Source organism: Plodia interpunctella, chromosome 12 (genome assembly GCF_027563975.2).
Source record: "Plodia interpunctella isolate USDA-ARS_2022_Savannah chromosome 12, ilPloInte3.2, whole genome shotgun sequence".
NCBI classification, from domain to species: Eukaryota; Metazoa; Arthropoda; class Insecta; order Lepidoptera; family Pyralidae; genus Plodia; species Plodia interpunctella.
In genome coordinates, this window is record NC_071305.1 from 5,365,672 (window position 1) to 5,385,087 (window position 19,416).

Here is a 19,416-nt window from a genome sequence, read left to right on the forward strand (position 1 = left end):
TTAAATATTGGAATTTTCTTGATAGCTTATTCTCATAGCATTTTTTGAATAATAATATCGCATATTTTTATAATCGAGAAGATTATTTATTTTTAATATAATTTATATTATCGAAAATATCTATGTATCACTCATACAGCATTGTGGATATCAAAAATAGCTATAATAATGCATGATACAGTTTGTACAACTACAATTGACTTTACGAAAATAATAATAACTCTCTACTTTTGGGTCATATAGAGTACCTATAAGTAGATATGTATTTGTAACTTCATATAATGGGCTGGGTTCTTATGTAATCTTGCATAATAAAATATATATTGATGTCAAAATTGTTCTTGGAATTATTATCTAAGACACAAGATCTATTACAATTTAAATACACTTATTTAAATAATACGTTATTGGAATGTTTATAGTGAATATTCATACATACATCAAATGTATTTTTGAGTAAAGTACCTATTTTAGTTCAACAAATGATAAGAGCGCTATTAGACAGAAGAATAACTCCCAGTTATATCTTATTTACAGTATAATGGAGATCAACAGTTATATTTTAACCCTTAACGACAGAGCAGTAATGTGTCTGTGTATCTGTAAGTCTGTTCGTGGCATAGTAGCAGCCGAACGGCTGGATCTATTATGATTTAGATTTTTTATTATTTGACAGAGAATTTAATCCAGAATATTCTTAGATATGTTCACAATATACGTGTTCAGGCGTTTGAAATTCACAACTTGAATAAAATCTGACACAAGTGATAGCAATAACACACTTGAAAAGAAATAAATTTCCACATGTCAGTTTGTGACCTCGTATGTGTTTTTTTAAATATTACCTATGTTGATAATATTTTACAACGTGTGTGTGTGTGTTTTTATGCGGTATGAATGTAGGTATCTTGTATACATAACATGTATCTTGTATATTCCAATTGATATTAGATTGGATTAGATGTTATTGATAATACTCGTATAATTTTTGTTGTACATTATGTAGATACTTTTACGTTGCTTTATTTTAACAATAATAGTAATAATCAAATTACAAAAAAAAAATTAAATATCTTGGACTAAACCTGTTTATTGATAGTATTTCACGGTTTCAGTGTTAGAAATATTGAAACCTATTTCATTCTTTTGGAAAAGTACTTATTAACTACCACAACAATAGACTAATTCCTACAGTGCTCAACAAAAATTGTCAACTCACCTTTTTACACCTCGCCAAAGCGATGATAGTGATCAGGTTCCCGGGAATCCCGACCAACATGAAGACAACACAGCACACTGACGCAAATTGCAGCAACACCTCAGGGTAGTCCTTGAACAGCTCCACTGCAGCCAGGGCCTCATCTGTGCTGTATTCATCCAGTCTACTGCCACCGTCAGTCCAGTCCTGCTCACTAGCAAACGTACTTTTAGGCGAACTCGGCAACAGATCATCCATTTTAACTTTTGCACATCGTTTTCACTCCATTTCTCCGACAATTGAGAGTAGCTTTATGCCGTGTTCGTAGGGTAACGGTCGGAGTGTGAATGCCTGCAGGGTTGGCTGTGATAAGCCATTTCGAGGAGGTTATCAGGCCAGCTGCTCAGGAAGCGCTATCACTGCCACGCCGGACCCATTGTTGATATCTGCACAGATAAATAATGCTTATTTAGTTTTGTTTATACAGTAATTAGTAAATAACTATATCATAATTACTGTATCACACAGAATTTTATTTCTTGCAGTAGTTAGAAATCGTATTAAAACCCTTATTATGTAATGTAAAAGTATACTTTGAATTAAGAAAGCATACTCACGATGTACTCATATATTAATCTCTTTTTAAAACATTTGAGATGGAAGATGCCAACTGAAATATAATTAGTAGATACCTATTATAGAAATGATACCTACTTACTTAGTAAGTATAGATTTATTCAATATACAGAAATAAGTAAATAGAGTAAATTTATTCGAAGAATCCAATAACTTAATTCAAAGTTTACGTGCACGGTGTCTAGAAAATGTGCATCTAACATGCACTATGCATTTATAAAAACTAGGACACCCTATTTACTACTAGGCTATTTGCATGGCTAGGTCTGTATCTATGTAAATATACTCGATATCTAATGGAAAGGATATAACTTAGCAAAAATGTAATAAGATACGAACCTAACACATTTGTTGTTTGATTATTATGATTATATGCCATGCAATCAATTATACTCATTGATAGAATTTCAAAGATCATAGAAGCAGACAAGACAAGGTAAAGATAACAAAACTGTATACATTACTATACACGATCTTATCTTACATCTTAGTAAAATTATCGATGTGAAAGTTTGGATGTGTGTAATGACATTATATTATACTAGAATTGGAGATAATACTATAAAATCTTTACTATAATATTTTTAAGGATTAAAAATTTATTATTATTATAATTGAGTCATAATTCACAATACCTGACACAGGTTTTGTAAATAGTTGTAAGACCAAATATGTATTTACAATGTGGAATAATTTAATATATGAATATGTGTAAGGATGTTTGTTTAAGTAAAACTGGAAGGATTTAAATGAAAATGGTCACGAGTAAAATGTAATCTGGAATAACATGTAGCGTTTTTATTCCGTACGGGAGAGAAGCCACGGCATGAAGCTAGATTCTTAGAAAGATAAATGCACGCATTTATCTCGCAAGATAAATGATGTTGCCAATGAGACTAATTTGGGTTAATCCTGAGAAAGTTTGACAATTGGGCATAAAACTTATCTAACTCATCACTGCGAATAATTGTATAATTGTATCTGACACGAAATTATATTTTACAAGCCACGGGGTTGAAATACGCAAGTAAAAAAATTTGTTGGACATTTTCCACGAAGTTCTTTAATTGTCTGTTATTATGACAAAGTTAAAAAATGCAAATGAAGATTGAATGTAATGAAGATGAAAACAGACAATGTCTTTTATGAACTTTATAATAGGCCAATTAACGTAATAATAGGTTATTTAAATCAAAGTTGGGAATATCAAATTTGCGAACAGCGACTTCGTAAAACTGTAAATTTATACGGTCTCTCGAATATTAGAAATGTGGACGTGAATATATTGAGAAGAGCCGTCATTGTTAGTAGTCAATTGTGCCATATTTCTGCTCGCAGTTTTATTCTCGGCTGTGACACCTAAACCGGGTTCGCATAAAAAATAATTATCAAATATTGAATTCAAATTAGATTATTTGATCGGCTGCATGCCTGACGTTATCATCTATTAAGTTTATATATCTCTTAAGTAGCCTTGAACGATATCCATGGGAGGACAATGAGTAGTCGTTTTTGCTTCAAATAAATTGTGCCATGTTTCTTATGCGTTAAATAAATATGCTTATACTTGATTATATCCGAAATATGTTAAGTATAGGTAGAACAAGGAATAGGCAAGTCTTAAATCGTAATCGTAGTCGAATGGTAGCTATCAATGGCAATGATTTTATTCGTAAGTTCAAGTCAGTCGAGCAGGGGATGACAAATGGGAGCGATTTGGGTCAGGGAGCCCTCGTGATCTCAAATCTGAGGTTTTACTGACATTGACTAATTGATTGTATAGCCCGTCTCCCGACTGCGAGCCCTTTTTGCGGAACCCACATATATTTTTAAACAAAATCAGACTCTTATGTCTACTATTTACTGCTTTAACATTATACAGGCGAATGTTTTGACATTTTTGGGATGGATATATGTTATATTGTTGCTCATATCTGTTTAATAAGTTTTTTTTTAATTAAAAGAAAAACGTGTGTGCACTTTGCGAAGTCAAAAGCATTTATTCGAAAATCTGTTCATGTACATATATATAACTGATTGTAATGTATTGAATTAGCTCGGACAAAAACAAAATAAAACCTTCATCAAGTGGTGAAACCGTAGAAAAATACGTTTTGGAGTTTGTCGCTTTCATACAGACTGACAAGCGCGAATAGGGGATTGTTTTAACAACATGTAAGGATTGATGACAGATTGCCCTTACAGGCTTGAAATATTTTGAAAAAAATAATGTATTCGTAGCAGAAAAAAGACGCTTGGATGTAAATACATTAATATAATTTAAAAGGACAAGACTACTGACTTGAAAACCAAGATTGAGAAATTTCATGGATCTGTCATCAAGACCTCCGTAATAGGACGACTTGTCTCAAGCGTTCCAGAGCAATATTCTCTGATTACGCACTTTGGAGATTTATTTCAATCATTTCTTAACTCACTAACGTTCCTTTTTAAGGATCTGTGGTATGAATGAGGAAATTTTCCGTTTCATTTCCCAAATGTTTAAAGAAAAAATAATTTTGTTAGGCAACTGTTTAATATATCAACATAAGATTATTAGCAGGCTCTAATTCGTATCGAAAATGGTCATAATGTGGACATCATAATAGATAATATTATTTGAATATATCATTTGTTATGTAATGCCACTATTGAGACTTCTTCAACCTTTCAACTTTAACCCTTCCCACCGCATTTTAGGCATAAATAAATCGTAGGACCAAGAATTCAGGAAGAAAATTCATGGCCGATAACATATATCGGATCAAAACCTACTTTCTCACACGCTACCTAATATGAAATAAGTTTAGTGGCAGTAGTTTTACATTTATGGATGTCCATAAGATAGTAAATAGTAAAGACTAGGTAAAAAACGACATCATTTATAAGGTCATCATATCTATACATATTGTAAAAAGAAGGGGGACTTCTTTTTGTCACTTCTATCTGTCTGTATTAACGCGATAAACTCAAAAACTACCAGACGAATTTTTTCTACGCTTTTTACGGTTACGGTTATAGTGTGATTACTGTTGAAGGTTTCGGTGTATAATTTACGGTTTTACCCGAGCGAAGCTGGGACGGGCCGGTAGTTGGAAATATTCTTTTTCATTGAAGGCACAACCGTTTTATCCATATTTTGTTTATACAGTACCTTTATATAGTACCTATACACTACAGCAAAAAGCGCCGAGGCTATAATCCGTTGTTTGTATGCGCTACTGTATGCGAAAATGAACAGTTTGCGGAGGTTTCCCGATAAAGATATATCTTTATTCCATTTTTATACAAAAGCCAGTACCTAGTTTATTATTTTATTACTAGCTACGACCCGGGGAGATGTTCTCCCAGGAATTTCAGGATAAATGGTAGTCGATGAGCGCCAGTTATTTACACGTATCGATAGAATGTGTTTTTCACAAAAATGACATTTTTGCCACAAGCTTGTCGCCATTGATACTGTAAACTGTTAAGGAGCTCCCTCGATAGAAACCGGTCCTGGGTGCAGGTCATGCTTATCTTAACAAAGCGTAGTCATGGAAACTGAAGCGATGGGGAAAAAATTAAATCTATAGGATAGTAGAAAAAGGTGAAATTCAACCATGGGCCATGTGAAACTAGATAAAATCTTGCAAAAAGGTGATATTTTTAAATTCAGAATCAGACTACCATTTTTCTGGCCTGAGACAGAAATTTGATTTGTACAAGTAAGAGACAGCGCTTGCAAGCCAGCCAGCTTCAGTGGCCCTCGAGAATTTAGCGAATTTCGCAGATTCCATAATAGACTATACGTCTAGTATATTTTATACGATTGTATCTTTATTAAATACGACAACGTTCGCATTTTAGGATGTTAAACATAAAATTGTAGACAAACAATTCTAATTTTTACAATTTGATTTGTATTCATGGAATAAATAATTATGTACTTATAGACTTAATTAACGCTGTGTAAATACCGATTGAAAATGAAACTAAAAGTTAAATATTACCAAGAGTATAAATTGGTTGAAATAAATGTAATATTCTTGGGCTATGTACACTAATTTCACAAAACCAAACACTGATTCGGCCACTTTAAATTATTCATCTAAGGGTCAGATAGAATATTTGTAAAATTTAGATAATTTAACAGGTTCAAATATTTGATATGAACTTAAACTTTATTCCTTATGGGGTAGACTGGGCCAAGGGGTGCAAAACCTGAAGCTACACGTTTTGGTATAAGGCGCGCTTTTTGGTGATATTGAGATTACAATAATCTACGCGGGAGGAGAATCACACATTGAGCTTTCTTTGGCTACCAGACCTGTATGAACTAGCGTTTCCGAACTATCGATAGTATCGTATCGATGCTTCGGCAACCAGCCAGCTTTGGTGATAAAGAATAGTCATATCGATAATCTATCAAAACGCTATCTCCATAGTTGTCTATCGAGCGGTATATCACTTGCATGGAGTACTAAGGATCTAACTAGTTACTTACATTTTTTGATTCAAATCGATTTCTAAAAATAATCTGCACTGCATGTATTATGTAATTAGAATGTCGAGGCTGCAGGAACAGAACGGGGTGAAAGGCCACTCAGGTCATTGACAGATATTAATGTGTTGACCTGACGCCTATTCAAACGTGCGCCCACGCTTAACCCATTTTACGTCCCTGCGTTGATGCCCAAGCCGCAAGTTGGTTCGCAAGGTTTGAACCTTAACTCTTTTTTATGCAATCATCGTGAGGAGACCCCCCAAGTGATATATAAATCCCCTAAAAGCTAGTGTCAATAATGACATTTATGTAAAAATATTAAAATTTAATTTAAGTATTTAGATATCTTTGCCACCACACGCCTGTGCATTCAATAAAGCACGTTCTAGTTCCACTTACTTCAATCTAGTTTAATATAATCTGGGATCAAGGGAATATGGGGTCCTAACTGCTACTTTATAGTTTTCATTAGGTCGTATGTTAATGTTAATAAAATTACTCACACAAATTACCTCACATTAATAAAATTTTATACATTAAGAAAATATATTAGCTCGCAGACAAAATAAGATAAAATGAAAACTAGGTTTTCTTTGACGGACGTTAAAAATCCTGCTCTGTATTTCCAAGAAGCATTAGATACTTATTATTTTCCAAGAGCTAACAATAAAATTATTACTTTATTGCCACAGTAATATGATTAACCTTTTCCCATTGGGTATTTCCACCTTCTTTCCTTGTATAGGCGGGGTTAAGGGCACAGGTGGCCGAAAGGATATTAATTCAAATTTATTCCAAAACAGATCAGACGGAGAACATAGCAAAATATGATTATGTATTTTTGTCTTTTACTTTTTTGTGGCATTTATTTTTTTGGTTATACGCAGTATAATTAAAGAATATTTTGATGAAAAGCTATGTGGAGCAAAGATATGACAAAATAGCTACATTAACTATTTGTATTGATTTACGTATTGATATATATTAAGTCAAGTTAATTTTACATTAATTTTTTCTTTATTTTGAGCTATCAAGGCTTGCTTTATGTATGAAATTTACATAGGAAAAGTAACCTATCTATATTATAAAGAAAGTAATTTCTAACGTGAGAGCGGCACCGATCAACTTATTTCGTGGTTTAATTATGTTGGTAACACGAGACAAGCGTTAATGGAACATTTTCGTAATGGCGCCAAATAAATAGAATTACGAAACAATTTTCCTTACATTTAATATTTAAATGACGCAAAAGAGATTATTTCAGCGAATGACTATTAATAAGACATCGTAATATATGGAAATGTCTTTTGCTATTTATTTAGCGAAAGATTAACGAAATTGTAAACGCGTATAGAGCATTTACTTGTACCTATGTTTTTCGGGGTTCTGTACAAAAAAAATCAAAAACGGAACCCTTATCGTGTACCTCACTCGTCGGTGTGTCTGTCCGTCTGTCTGTCACAGCCAATTTGGTCCCAATCCACTAGACCGAATCAGGTGAAATTTGTTAAGATGGTGTAATCCTACACAGATGTGGAGAGTAAATATTATTTTCAAATAAAATAATATTTACTCTCCATTAATTTTGGAGCTAAAATGGAAAAAAGTTGGATAGATGGCGCTGGTGTTTTGAAATTTAATTAATTCCAGAAAAAAAATGGATAGATGGCGCTTTAAGTAATTGGTGGTGGTTTTAAATTTGCGCGCTGTTGTATTTATTTGCAAAATGTTGAAAACTTATTAAGATAAAATATATATTAAAAAAATAATTTATATATTGTACGTAACCCTCGAGTTCAACACACACTTTTTTTATTAGACTTGCCATAACAAAACATACAGTGGCAGCTAATGGGCAATAACAGTATTTCCAAAGAGGGTTGAAGTCAGCTTGAAACTCTGGGCGTCATAGCCGACCAGGGTGGTGTTTACATGTGAGAGAGAGAGAGATTCGCGTAAAATCTAGGCTAGTCCGTAATAAGACATCTGAATTCATTCATACCAAAATTAAGCAGAGCGTGTTAATTACAAAATTTGTCTGGCAGCTCTAATTACCATAAGAAAAACCGGGACTGGTGTTAAGTGGAGCCTAAATATGCAAAAAATAACGCTTTCGTTATGCAACATTTTCGTGGATACGAACCGGCGAGCTTGATACAAACACTTTGAATACTTTAATAACATAAAGCATAAATAATCAGGTGAGAATGCTTAGCAAATAACATGATGAGAAACATATAGATCTGTAAAATTACGAACATTTGCATGCATTAACGATTTGGAACAAATCGAATGATATACAAAAACAATAAAATGTGTAACTTTTATGACAGTGAAAGTGACATTCAAACGGGACAGCATACCAAAAGTATGCTGTCTCCCGTTGAAAAAATAAATTAATTAAAAGTTGTCGCTATTGGAACCTGGCATAGGGTTTGCCTACAAAAATGGAGAAATATGGTTTTATGGACACGAGGGCGAGCCATTGTGTGTGCATTGACGTCACGGGGTTTACTGACGCATGATTTCAAAACCGTAGCCACAGACACAGAGCACGTTGCACTAGTCAACTTTGGTGTTGACTTTTATCTGCCCGCCGTCGTCTACATTTTCTACGTCGTCTTCATGAAAAACGGTAGTCATTAAACGTTGTCATTTTGATGAAGTGGTGGTCACTTTGGTAAAATAGACATTATGTACCTGATTGTGTCATTCATTATGTTGATGAGCACTCCCTCTCGTGTCAACCTTGATTGTAATTAATTCATGTCTAGATAAGTATTTAGACATCTTCAGTGGAACGAATCATCTAACTTTATTTGTTCTCAATCATAATCCTGCTATTTTTTTTACTTCCAATTTTTTTGTGTCGCCGACAAATCTCTTTAGAGACGTGGGATGCGGGATTCACAACTAATACGAAAATCCGATATTCTTGGATGTTCCTCCTCAATCACCTTTTGACAAGTGAGCGTTAAGTCAAGAAAAAAGTAAATATTGGAAACTATTGGCAAATCACGGGAAAATATTTTTTAATTTTTAAATTGGATTTTGTCTTCATTTTACAGGGAAAACAGATAATCATTTATAGAATGTTCCCAAGTAGAGAGTAGAGTTTCCGTCAGGTATAGTATAGGCGGCCGGTCATATTTTAAGGTTTATTTTTTGTTTGTTTGTCGGCGACATATATACCCCCGTATACAATTCTAAACACGCAAAGATGAGAGAGCCCATCATAGACAACGTCTATGTACAATTAAAAGTGCAATAGCGACCTTGTACCTTACGTGTATGGATAAATGTCGGTCTGTGGGGTTGGTCGTAATAAGCTTTCAGAATTCTTTGATCGCTTTTTCAATGGCGCTTTTAGAACTGTCCAGCGACCTAAATACAGCTTTTTGGGTCGAGAACTCGTTAATGAAATATTGTTTACGATTCTTACGATTTTATTGCGTTTTATGAGTTTCACCATTGTAGGTCAAATTTTCCGATCTCAGTTCGTTTGTGCCAATAAATTAACTTGGATTCGAAACTTCTACTTTCATACTAAGTTAAGAAAAGTTGAAATAGTGGAGATATTAAAGATGTTTACTAAAGGATATTTACATACTGGTTTGGTGTTTCAAGAAACTTTTAAAATTTATAAGTACTTAAATGTACCTAACAAATACAAATTAATAACCAAAATACTGTTATTACAATAATAATCTTCAAATCACTGTTATTACAATAATAATCTTCAAATCACTGTTATTACAATAATAATCTTAAACATTATGGTAGTTCAACATTCAATACCTGAGCAGATACTGTTGTGTATTCTGTATATAATAATACTATATTTTGTGTTTATTCTTACATACTAACGAATTAATGACATACATATGTTGTTCACAAGTTGTAGAATCGGGAGTATTTACTGTTTTCAATGTTAATGTTTGCCAACATCTTGCTCGAGGTAACTATAGATTTTGGCAAACAGTTTCTGTGTACTAAATCTATCATTTTGTTTATTTAATACAATGTATTATAATTATATTGACAGTATTACAGGCATCACCTTGGCCGCAAGGTTTAGGGTCAGATTTATAATATATTGAATCTGTTTCTGCTATATATTTGGAAAATAAATTAGATACGTATTGCGCGATAGGACGAATGAATGTTCGCAGCTTGAATTTTTTGGCCCCATATACCGCGACTTCGCAATAACGCTGTAGTGCGGGTCTTCTAAAGTGCGTAAGAATAGGGTTGCTTGTGTATAAAATAAAATGTATAAATGCATTCACATAATGAAACACGATAATCGAATGCCACTTTAACTGATCAATTTTATTTATAGTAATATTTAGTATGTTTTTGCTCTCATCAAAGTTTAATTAACGCCTTTTGACTCCAACATTTGTGACGTCACTTGTGCCCACTGTCATATATGTCCCATACATTTTTTGACACATGGAAAAAAGTATCTGATTTGACTAGATGGCAACTAGTTACCTACCCTATTATTTTCTGCTAAAATTTTGTCACAAAAAATTCAAAAATCTTCCTATATTTAATATTTGTTTATGTCTCAATGTATCTTTTTTTTTCTATTAAAAATCAACCCAACCAACCCAACACAGAAGTGGGATTGTTTAAAATCTAATTTTACGATTTTTATAAATTCAAACTATGTTGTTCAATTTTTACCGAATAGAAAATATCATTAAGTACCAAACGTTTTCAATATGAATTTCCCAAAATACCAATGTACAATGTTCTGGATAACCCGCAGTCGTAGTTCCTTCACTTCCGAATAACAATTAAAATCCACAAAGCGTTTCGCCTGCGCCTCACGCTGTCCGTCCGGGAGATTGATTATCCCAGATCCGTTTGGCAGTGACAGTGTATAGTTTAGATTCCAGTACAGAAATGTGTGGAAACTAAATCCTCGTAGTTTCAACTGACGCGAACGGTTGCAATTATGTATGTTTTATGGAACGTTTGCGGCTGTAATGTCTGCGCAATTACAAACACTCGTTACCCAAATTGATGTTCTTATCTGTGGCGGGTTATTGTTTATGAAAATGCGATTGTGGCTGAACTGGCCCCATTGCCGTTAATTTGGTGACCGAAGTATTACATAACAATAATTCAGGGCATAGTTTTCGAAAGGCTTATTCATGTATGCATTTTATATATAATGTTTTAAATGCTAGCTGATGCCTGCAACTTCGCTGGTGTGGACTCGACTCCAGTGAAAGCGATTTTATCGCGAACAGACAGAGACGGCAGAGAACTTTGTTTTATTATATATAAGGATTAGATTTAGGCCCTAAAAATATTCCTCTTTCATCTAATAGCAACGAGGTTAATAATAAACTTTGAAGGGACTGTTAATGACCTTGGGTGATTGATGAGGTGTAAAAATAGATTGTTGAGGTGTTCCGTATGATCGAGATTTCGGCGACGTTGATCAATCTATTAACAAATACGTGGAACGAAAAGGAAAGGTAATCTTTCTTGAACGTATATTGTTTGGATTAAAGTATTATGTTTATCTTGATATAGATTTTGATACTTTGCTATGGAGTAAAAGTTTATTCAGTAGTTTCGATAAAAAAAACGCCAAGAGTAGATTAATATTAGGTACGTAACATTGATTGATAGTCTCATGAGAAAGGTTAAATGTCGCTCAACGAGCTAGCTGAACGAATGTCATCGATATGTAATTATATCCTTACTTATATATTATCCCTTTCCTTACTAACAATATAAAAGCGAAACTAAGTTTGTTTGTTACCTCTTCACGTTCTATCTATTCAACCAATCTTTTTGAAATTTTGCATATATTTAGTTTGAAGTATAGAGAAGGACACCTTTCATCTCGGAAAAAATTAAGTGTAAAATTTACGCGGGCGAAGCCGCGGGCATCAGGTAAGGTAGTTTCTTTATAATTTTAAGACTGAAAATATTGACAACGTGACCGTAATCAGAAGATTACATACTAGTTTGATTTATTATATCCCAATTTTTCCCTTGAATATAAGCTTCCATTAATACGATACGTCACATTTGATCAATGTGTAAAACTTAGACGTTCGGAACAAACGTGAATAACTACCCAAGTTGGGATAGCCGACCCCGTTTCGTCTTGAATAGCAAGTACCTTCATTTTGACTTTAACCTACTTTCAGAGCGAATCTGTTTTTTTTTATCGAAAGGGTTCTCACCCTACAATAAATTCAGATTTATTTACTTAAAAACTTTATCGCGCAAATTTAGAAAAAATATGTACAAATGCTGGACTTAATGCAATATGTTATTCTCTACCAGTCAAAAACAATAAAAAAAAAAGAACAAAATCGGTTTAGCCGTTTTGCTGCTATGATGATGCCACAAACAGACATACAAATAATATCAGATAAATACAGACACGTTAACTTACTTTCCTCCTTTGGTCCTCCGTCGGGGGAATATTTTTTTCACATCGACATTAGTTTTATGTGTTACGATGCCGGCCCCCTATTGTATGGATCGCGATAACACGTTTTGTTCATTCAGTGAGATACTCGGCTAGATCTCGAATCTCATGTTTTTTAGATATGCTACGGATGCAGATCTAGATAGCCCGTTTGTGAAAGTATTGTGTGAAAATAAATATATGTACCTACACGTAAAATCCATCAGAATCACAACAGACGCCTTTCAATGAATGTGCAGCTCAGCGGGCGTTTTGTGCGTCTCGCTCGTATGTAAAAGGAGCCCCCTGCGGCTCGATGTCACTATTTTATTCCCACTTCCCACTCAATTGAATTTTTTTGCGGCGGGTGACTGACCTAGTCTGTTTTTTATGAATGAGAGGGTAAATCTATTTAGTAGAAAGTAGACAGATCCGTTTTCTGCTTATGCTTATCGATGACAGGATCCAAGAGGAACGAGGGAATAACCTCCATCATCAGGATCGTAAGCTGTTCTTTCGGCTCGCTGATGGTAAAAATATAGATTTCATATTTGATAAATTTACAAAATACACTTAAACCTTCACAGTATCTATTGGTGAAAACCGTAGAAAAATCCGATCAGTAGCTATTGAGTTTATCAGGTTCATACAGATAAACAGACGCGACAGGGGGATTTATTTTTATAAGCAAGGATTATCTTAGAAACTTGGAAATAAGCAATAATTTCATGGAAAACTTAAACACGTAGCGTAAACAAAGCTTTGATAAGATTATCTCGGAGACAACAAGTTTTATGTTTAAATACTATCGTGATATATCTACTTGAAAGCAGTTAATCAGATATTTATGTGGCACAGAAACTCTGATAGTTTTATTCAACAATCCTGGTAAATAATTAGAATAGCTTATAGAATAAATCTGAACATTAAAATTTAAATCCAAAATTTATATTAATTAATTTTAAATCATTTATAAGTTGATGGGTAAAACCCACTCGTATTGAATTGCAAAAAGGATTTCTATTACTAGATGCATATTTTAATGCAGAGACGAACTAAGTTTAGAATTTGTTTCGAAATACGGAGATAGGACAAGATTAATTATTTTTGTCTATGGATAGTCTCGTCTACTAACTAATAATAAAAGACTGTAGCGGATGCGGTAGTTTAAAAGCGTCTTAGCATAATTTATCTAATGCAAAGGAGATGTCTAGCCACACGGATTGGAGACTATTAATTGGGGAAACAATAACGAGGCATGCTTCCTATTTCAGTAAAATGAAAAATAAAAATATTGTAGAAGAGGAAATCTGATTCATTAAATGAAACAAAAGAAAAACTTTGTTTTAGGAACACCACGACTCTAATTAAATATAAATAAATATATTAGGACAAATCACACAGGTTGAGCTAGCCCCAAAGTAAGTTCGAGACTTGTGTTATGGGATACTAAACTCAACGGTACTATATTTCAAATGCAGAATCAGCTTTGTCTACGGTTATGTCTTGGCTCGATTCAAATCTATTAACCTTAAATCTAGTCAAAAGCAACTACATAACCTTTGCTATAAACGTTTCTACCCAGCCTTCACATAATGAATTCTCACTTAGAGCTCATATCTGTGGAGTTTTTAGCGATTGCTCCACGTGCACATGCACAGTCATATCGCGGACATCAACCGCCAAATATCTTGGTATTTTTGTATATCAATATGTCAAGTAGGACCATTATTTTTCTGAAAAACAAAGTAAGAAAACTCATTTACGTTCCGAAATTTAAACTCTGTTCCCGATTTAAGTATCCTTAAGATATAATTGATTGACATAGGGCATAGTAGACTACTACTATGCCCTAGGTCAATCAATTTTATCATACTGTATCTCAGTATGGGGTGGTGCGGCAAAAACAACGCTGCTGCCGTTAGAGCGGGCACAACGAGCAGTCGCTAAGGTTATGACCAAAAAGCCTTTTCAGTACCCTACTCCACAACTCTACTCAGAAACTTCCATTATGACAGTTAGACAACTGTTTATTGCCATGATGTTGTTCCGTAAGCATTCACAATTGGTCTTTGATCCAACGCTACATATCCGGAAGCGTAGATGGGACCTAGTCTGCTCTACGCCCGTGCATAGGTCTGTTTTTGCTTCACGACATTTTGAAATTCTTAGCGGTATTATTGTAGGGTAATAAAATATTGAAAATATATCCTTGCACAATACGTGTCGTCAAATCTAAAATTAAAGAATGGCTTTTGACATTAAGTTATTCTGACACAGAAAATCTTTTGCCTAATTAATTTCAAATAATAAATACATAAAATATATTAAAAATACTAGACCCCGCATCAAATTATCAATAAGAATTAGGTATTCAATGATTTATTTATATAATTCATCTCATATATACCCAAATTTTAAGTAACATTATTATACAACATAATAAATTCACTCAAACCCACTTTTCATATAAACTGTTACCACAAGGCGGCGGAGAGCGTTATTTTTTGTTATTGTAATAGATTTAAGTTTTTATACCATAATTTAGGTTAAGTACTATTGCAATAACTTCAAATAATTCCCAAAACACAGATTCGTCTAGCTTGGGAATTATGGAATTCATGTACATCATACTTCAGCACTAAGTACCTACTACATAAATAACTTTAGTTAGGTACATCTTACCGGATCTTCCGTGCTGCCTTCTACCAATCAAGAGACAGGTTTATTCCTAGTTTGATGGTGGATGGTTGAACGGTGGACCCGCTTGATAAATAGCTATTAAGCTTACGAACATTGTATGTACATAATATCCATAAATTTGTTGTCAATAAAAGATTTTGAATTTGAATTTGAATATTTTATAACAAATACATATATAGATAAACATCCAAGGCCAATCTGAAAAAGATCATTTTCCATCATGACCCGACCGGGGATCGAACCCGGGATCTCTAAGTTCAGTGGCAAGCACTTTACCACTGCGCCACCGAGGTCGTCATTTGTGGCTCCCAAGGCGGCTCCGGATTCAGCTTAGATACATTGCTAGTTTTTCCTTGCGGTAAATAAGAGTAGCCATACAAACTACTAAACACCCGACGACAAGGTGGTGGCGCCTGATGCTTATTGATTTTTGACTTACATGTAGCTTTCTCATTAATCCCAGCTATGATAATACAGAGCAAATAGTAGAATTCAAACAAAATCTTCAGCTTCATCAAATCAGTCATAATTTTCATTATTTGGTAGTATAGAATTCTTGCTACTTAGGAGTACTACGTAAATTGTATTTTTAATTTAGATAGAAACATACTTGGCCGATTTGTTTGAGTATTATAAAGTGGGAAGAGGTAACAAATTCAGATTTCTATAGGTATATATCAATCATATATTTTGATACCATTGTATAACCCACAATACGTCTTGCGATGGACGTAGCAAAACAAAACATAATATAAATCCCTCATTGTGTGCCGTGATTTATCCCTCGAATATACAGCCTTTCCTTTTATGACTAGCATTTGTCCCTTAACATAAAATAATCAGGGAAAAGAAGAAATCATTTATATATTGGTTGGATCATGGAATTAAGTAGGTACTCCGTCTAGTCTACTAATTCTATGGGTTCGATTTTCAAATGCAAATCAAGCGAAAGAACAAACTTACCGAGCAGATTATAAAATATTAATCAAAGAAAATGATTTTAAATTCAAGACCATTTTTTGCTATAAGCCTATTGTGTGTCCCACTGCAGGGCCTCCTCTTACTTTCTTCCACAACTCTCGATTCAATGCAGTTTCCCGCCATTCTGGCAAGAAGCGCTGGATTTCGACTTGGAATGGGATGGATGGAAGACAACAATCTATAATAATATATTCTAAATTCTACCAATAAGCCCAATATAAAGCGAAACGTGGCCTTCGAGTTTCGCAAGTGTTGTCTAAATAAGTTGGACCCGTACCTCGGATAGGTTGGTGTTTCTGTATTGTCTTAAGAAAATGGTCCAGAATCGGATCCTGTAAATTTTCCTTTTGTCATGTTTTGTTAAATTTACCTTACATATGCAAAATCTTCTGTAAAATCTTTAATTTATGCCTAGGGAAATGGATATGTAAGTGAAAATGAAGCGCGGTGTTTCCAGCGATATGATTTTCCGTTGTTACAATAAAATTTTACGCACATCATGGGTAAGCATTATCCTTTTAGATGGTCTGGTCTATTCATACTTTACAATAAGTATATTGATTATGTATATCTAGGGGCTACATCATTGCCCACCATTGTTGCATGACGAAAGCGAGATTATTTTTTTGAGGGTTTGCAAGGTCTTGCAGGTCTGAAAGTATTGGACTGTCCTTATCTCACAGCACAGCTGAGATATACTCGTACATCTCACAGTACAGTACCCATGCCGGGAAATGGATACTAATGAATATTATAATAATCGTGTGTAAAAATATAACTTTTGGAATTTATTTTAATTTGTGGAATATATAATTAATAAACCATTTATTAAATTTCATTTGAATTAGTGGTCTATAATTGTCTGAATATTTTTTTTTTTAATTTATTTAATCCTAACTGGCGCTTTTTCAACGTTTTCGTATATCTGTTGAGACGACAGCTTATATAGAGGTACATCGCGAAACTGACTTTTTCATTTTCATAATGCGAGTGAAAGTCATGTATCAACAAAACTATAGTTATTAAGATTATAGAAAATGTAGTGAGAATCTATTTGCAAATCGTGCTATCCTATTTCTGAGGCCATTTCCTCCAGGCTACCGCAAGTCAACTGCCGGGGATATACAAATGTCCTGCAATCTATTATATGACCGTCTATTTCTGTGTCGATGACGTAAGTAGACGTGACATTGCTCCGTAGGTCTAAGTAAGTAGTTAATCTAGTGTTACAACTACTACCTACTGTTTGAGAAAATAATTTAAATACTATTTAGAACTATTTGAAATTAGCGGCCCGTCCCGGCTTCGCTTGGGTAAAACTATAATAAACACCAAAACCTTCCTCAAGAATCACACTATCTATTGGTGAAAACCGTACAAAAACCAACCGTACAAAACCACAGACGCGACAGGGGGACTTCTTTTTGAATGTCTATCTCGTACATACTTTCATATAACAATAAGCTTGATTGAGTTTTTACTATTTTATCATAATTACTATTACTATTTAATCAAATAATATGATTTTGACATGTCAAAACTTGCATAGAATTATAGTATGATTTTAATATAGTTAAAAATTAATACAATTAGGGATGCTTGAAAAATAAGTTCATTACGCAATTCGAACACGATTCTAGCAGATGTTTTTGACATCTCATCATAAATCACAACCCTGGCAGTAATTTCACAAACCAAAATACAGAAAATAACAATTTATGGCGAAACTGACGTAAAATTAATCAAAAAACGGCACGAGAACGGGAATTACTCCGCAACATGTTCCGAATTGTGTAATTCTCATGTAGGCGTGAAAAAGAAATGAAATCACGCGATAAAAAGTTAATAAAAAAATCTACAAGTTACAAATTCTACAATTTCTTTCACTATATAATATAGTATACTTTCGGTAGCAATGTTTACTAAATGAAATAAGTTTTATACAAACATTAAATTTTTTGACATTTAATTGTTGTTAGAGAGATCCTATTGTATTCAATGTGTGACAAACAACACACAATACCGTTGACGAGTTCCCTTGTCAGGAGCCGTTTCTGTATGCACATTAAGTACTGTTATAATATTTAATTAAGTATTAAGGTAATTTTTATTTATAATCCCCAAACGTGTCTTTCAGTTCGTGTTTACGAATATTCATTATGTTTTTGACAAAAAACAAACTAATGCACTGTGTGATAAATAGCTTGCAAATAGAAAGTAATCCGCTCGTATATCCATTACTAAACAAATGTGTGGATATAGGAACAGTCGGGTCGCCGGGCAGGCGCCTGCAAGGAAGCCTGCTTCCGGAGTTCAGCGCCCTTTCAGCTCTCTACAATACCATTGTTAATATGCAAAATGATTTAAATCAGAAGGCCTATTACACAAGTAAATTGAAAAATTTAGATATACAACGAAATGTTCATCTACAGTGATATTATAAAGAGCAAGCTTTTATAGGTGATAATTTTCGGAACCACATAAACGATTTGCAAATGTTTGTTAGTGTGTCTTTCTTTCACATCATAATTGAGCATTGTATTGAATTTATTTTGATTTGGAGCTGGACGCCGACATAGGCTAGGTCGTAGGCGGAGTCGTGGGCAAGAGTTGTATATAAAAAAAAAACAATCCATTGAAAAACGGTTATATTCTTTTTTAATGTCGAAAAAAATGTTGATCCACAGGTTGGAATTTGTAAATTAACCCACTAAATAAATTGTAACATGTTAGTAAATATTCACTAGTTATATTGAAATCTCTCTTAAAACTTAGTATAGTTAGCCTTCTGTGCCCACACATTTTAATCTTATGGTTTATCTAGGCTGTGTTGACAGTATGATAAATAGTGAAATCGTTTCTATTAAGTGAGCTTTCCATCGTATAACACTGATTCCATTGAGAAAAGTGGTTTTTTCATTGCCAGAATGGGAGCGTTCGGGATAAGAATGAAATGATATATTTCTT

At 33.7% G+C, this 19,416-nt stretch overlaps 1 protein-coding gene across 2 annotated transcripts in view; it reads right to left on the reverse strand.

Moving 5' to 3' along the window:
- The window catches only part of LOC128674232 (uncharacterized protein), a 62,533-nt gene that overhangs the window by 4,232 nt on the left and 38,885 nt on the right, over window positions 1-19,416 (reverse strand). For both annotated transcript variants that reach the window (XM_053752693.2, XM_053752691.2), the window contains one exon: window positions 1,220-1,644. In XM_053752693.2, the coding sequence (XP_053608668.1) occupies window positions 1,220-1,456 (237 nt within the window). In that variant the 5' untranslated portion in view covers window positions 1,457-1,644. The remainder of the gene's footprint in view (window positions 1-1,219; window positions 1,645-19,416) is intronic.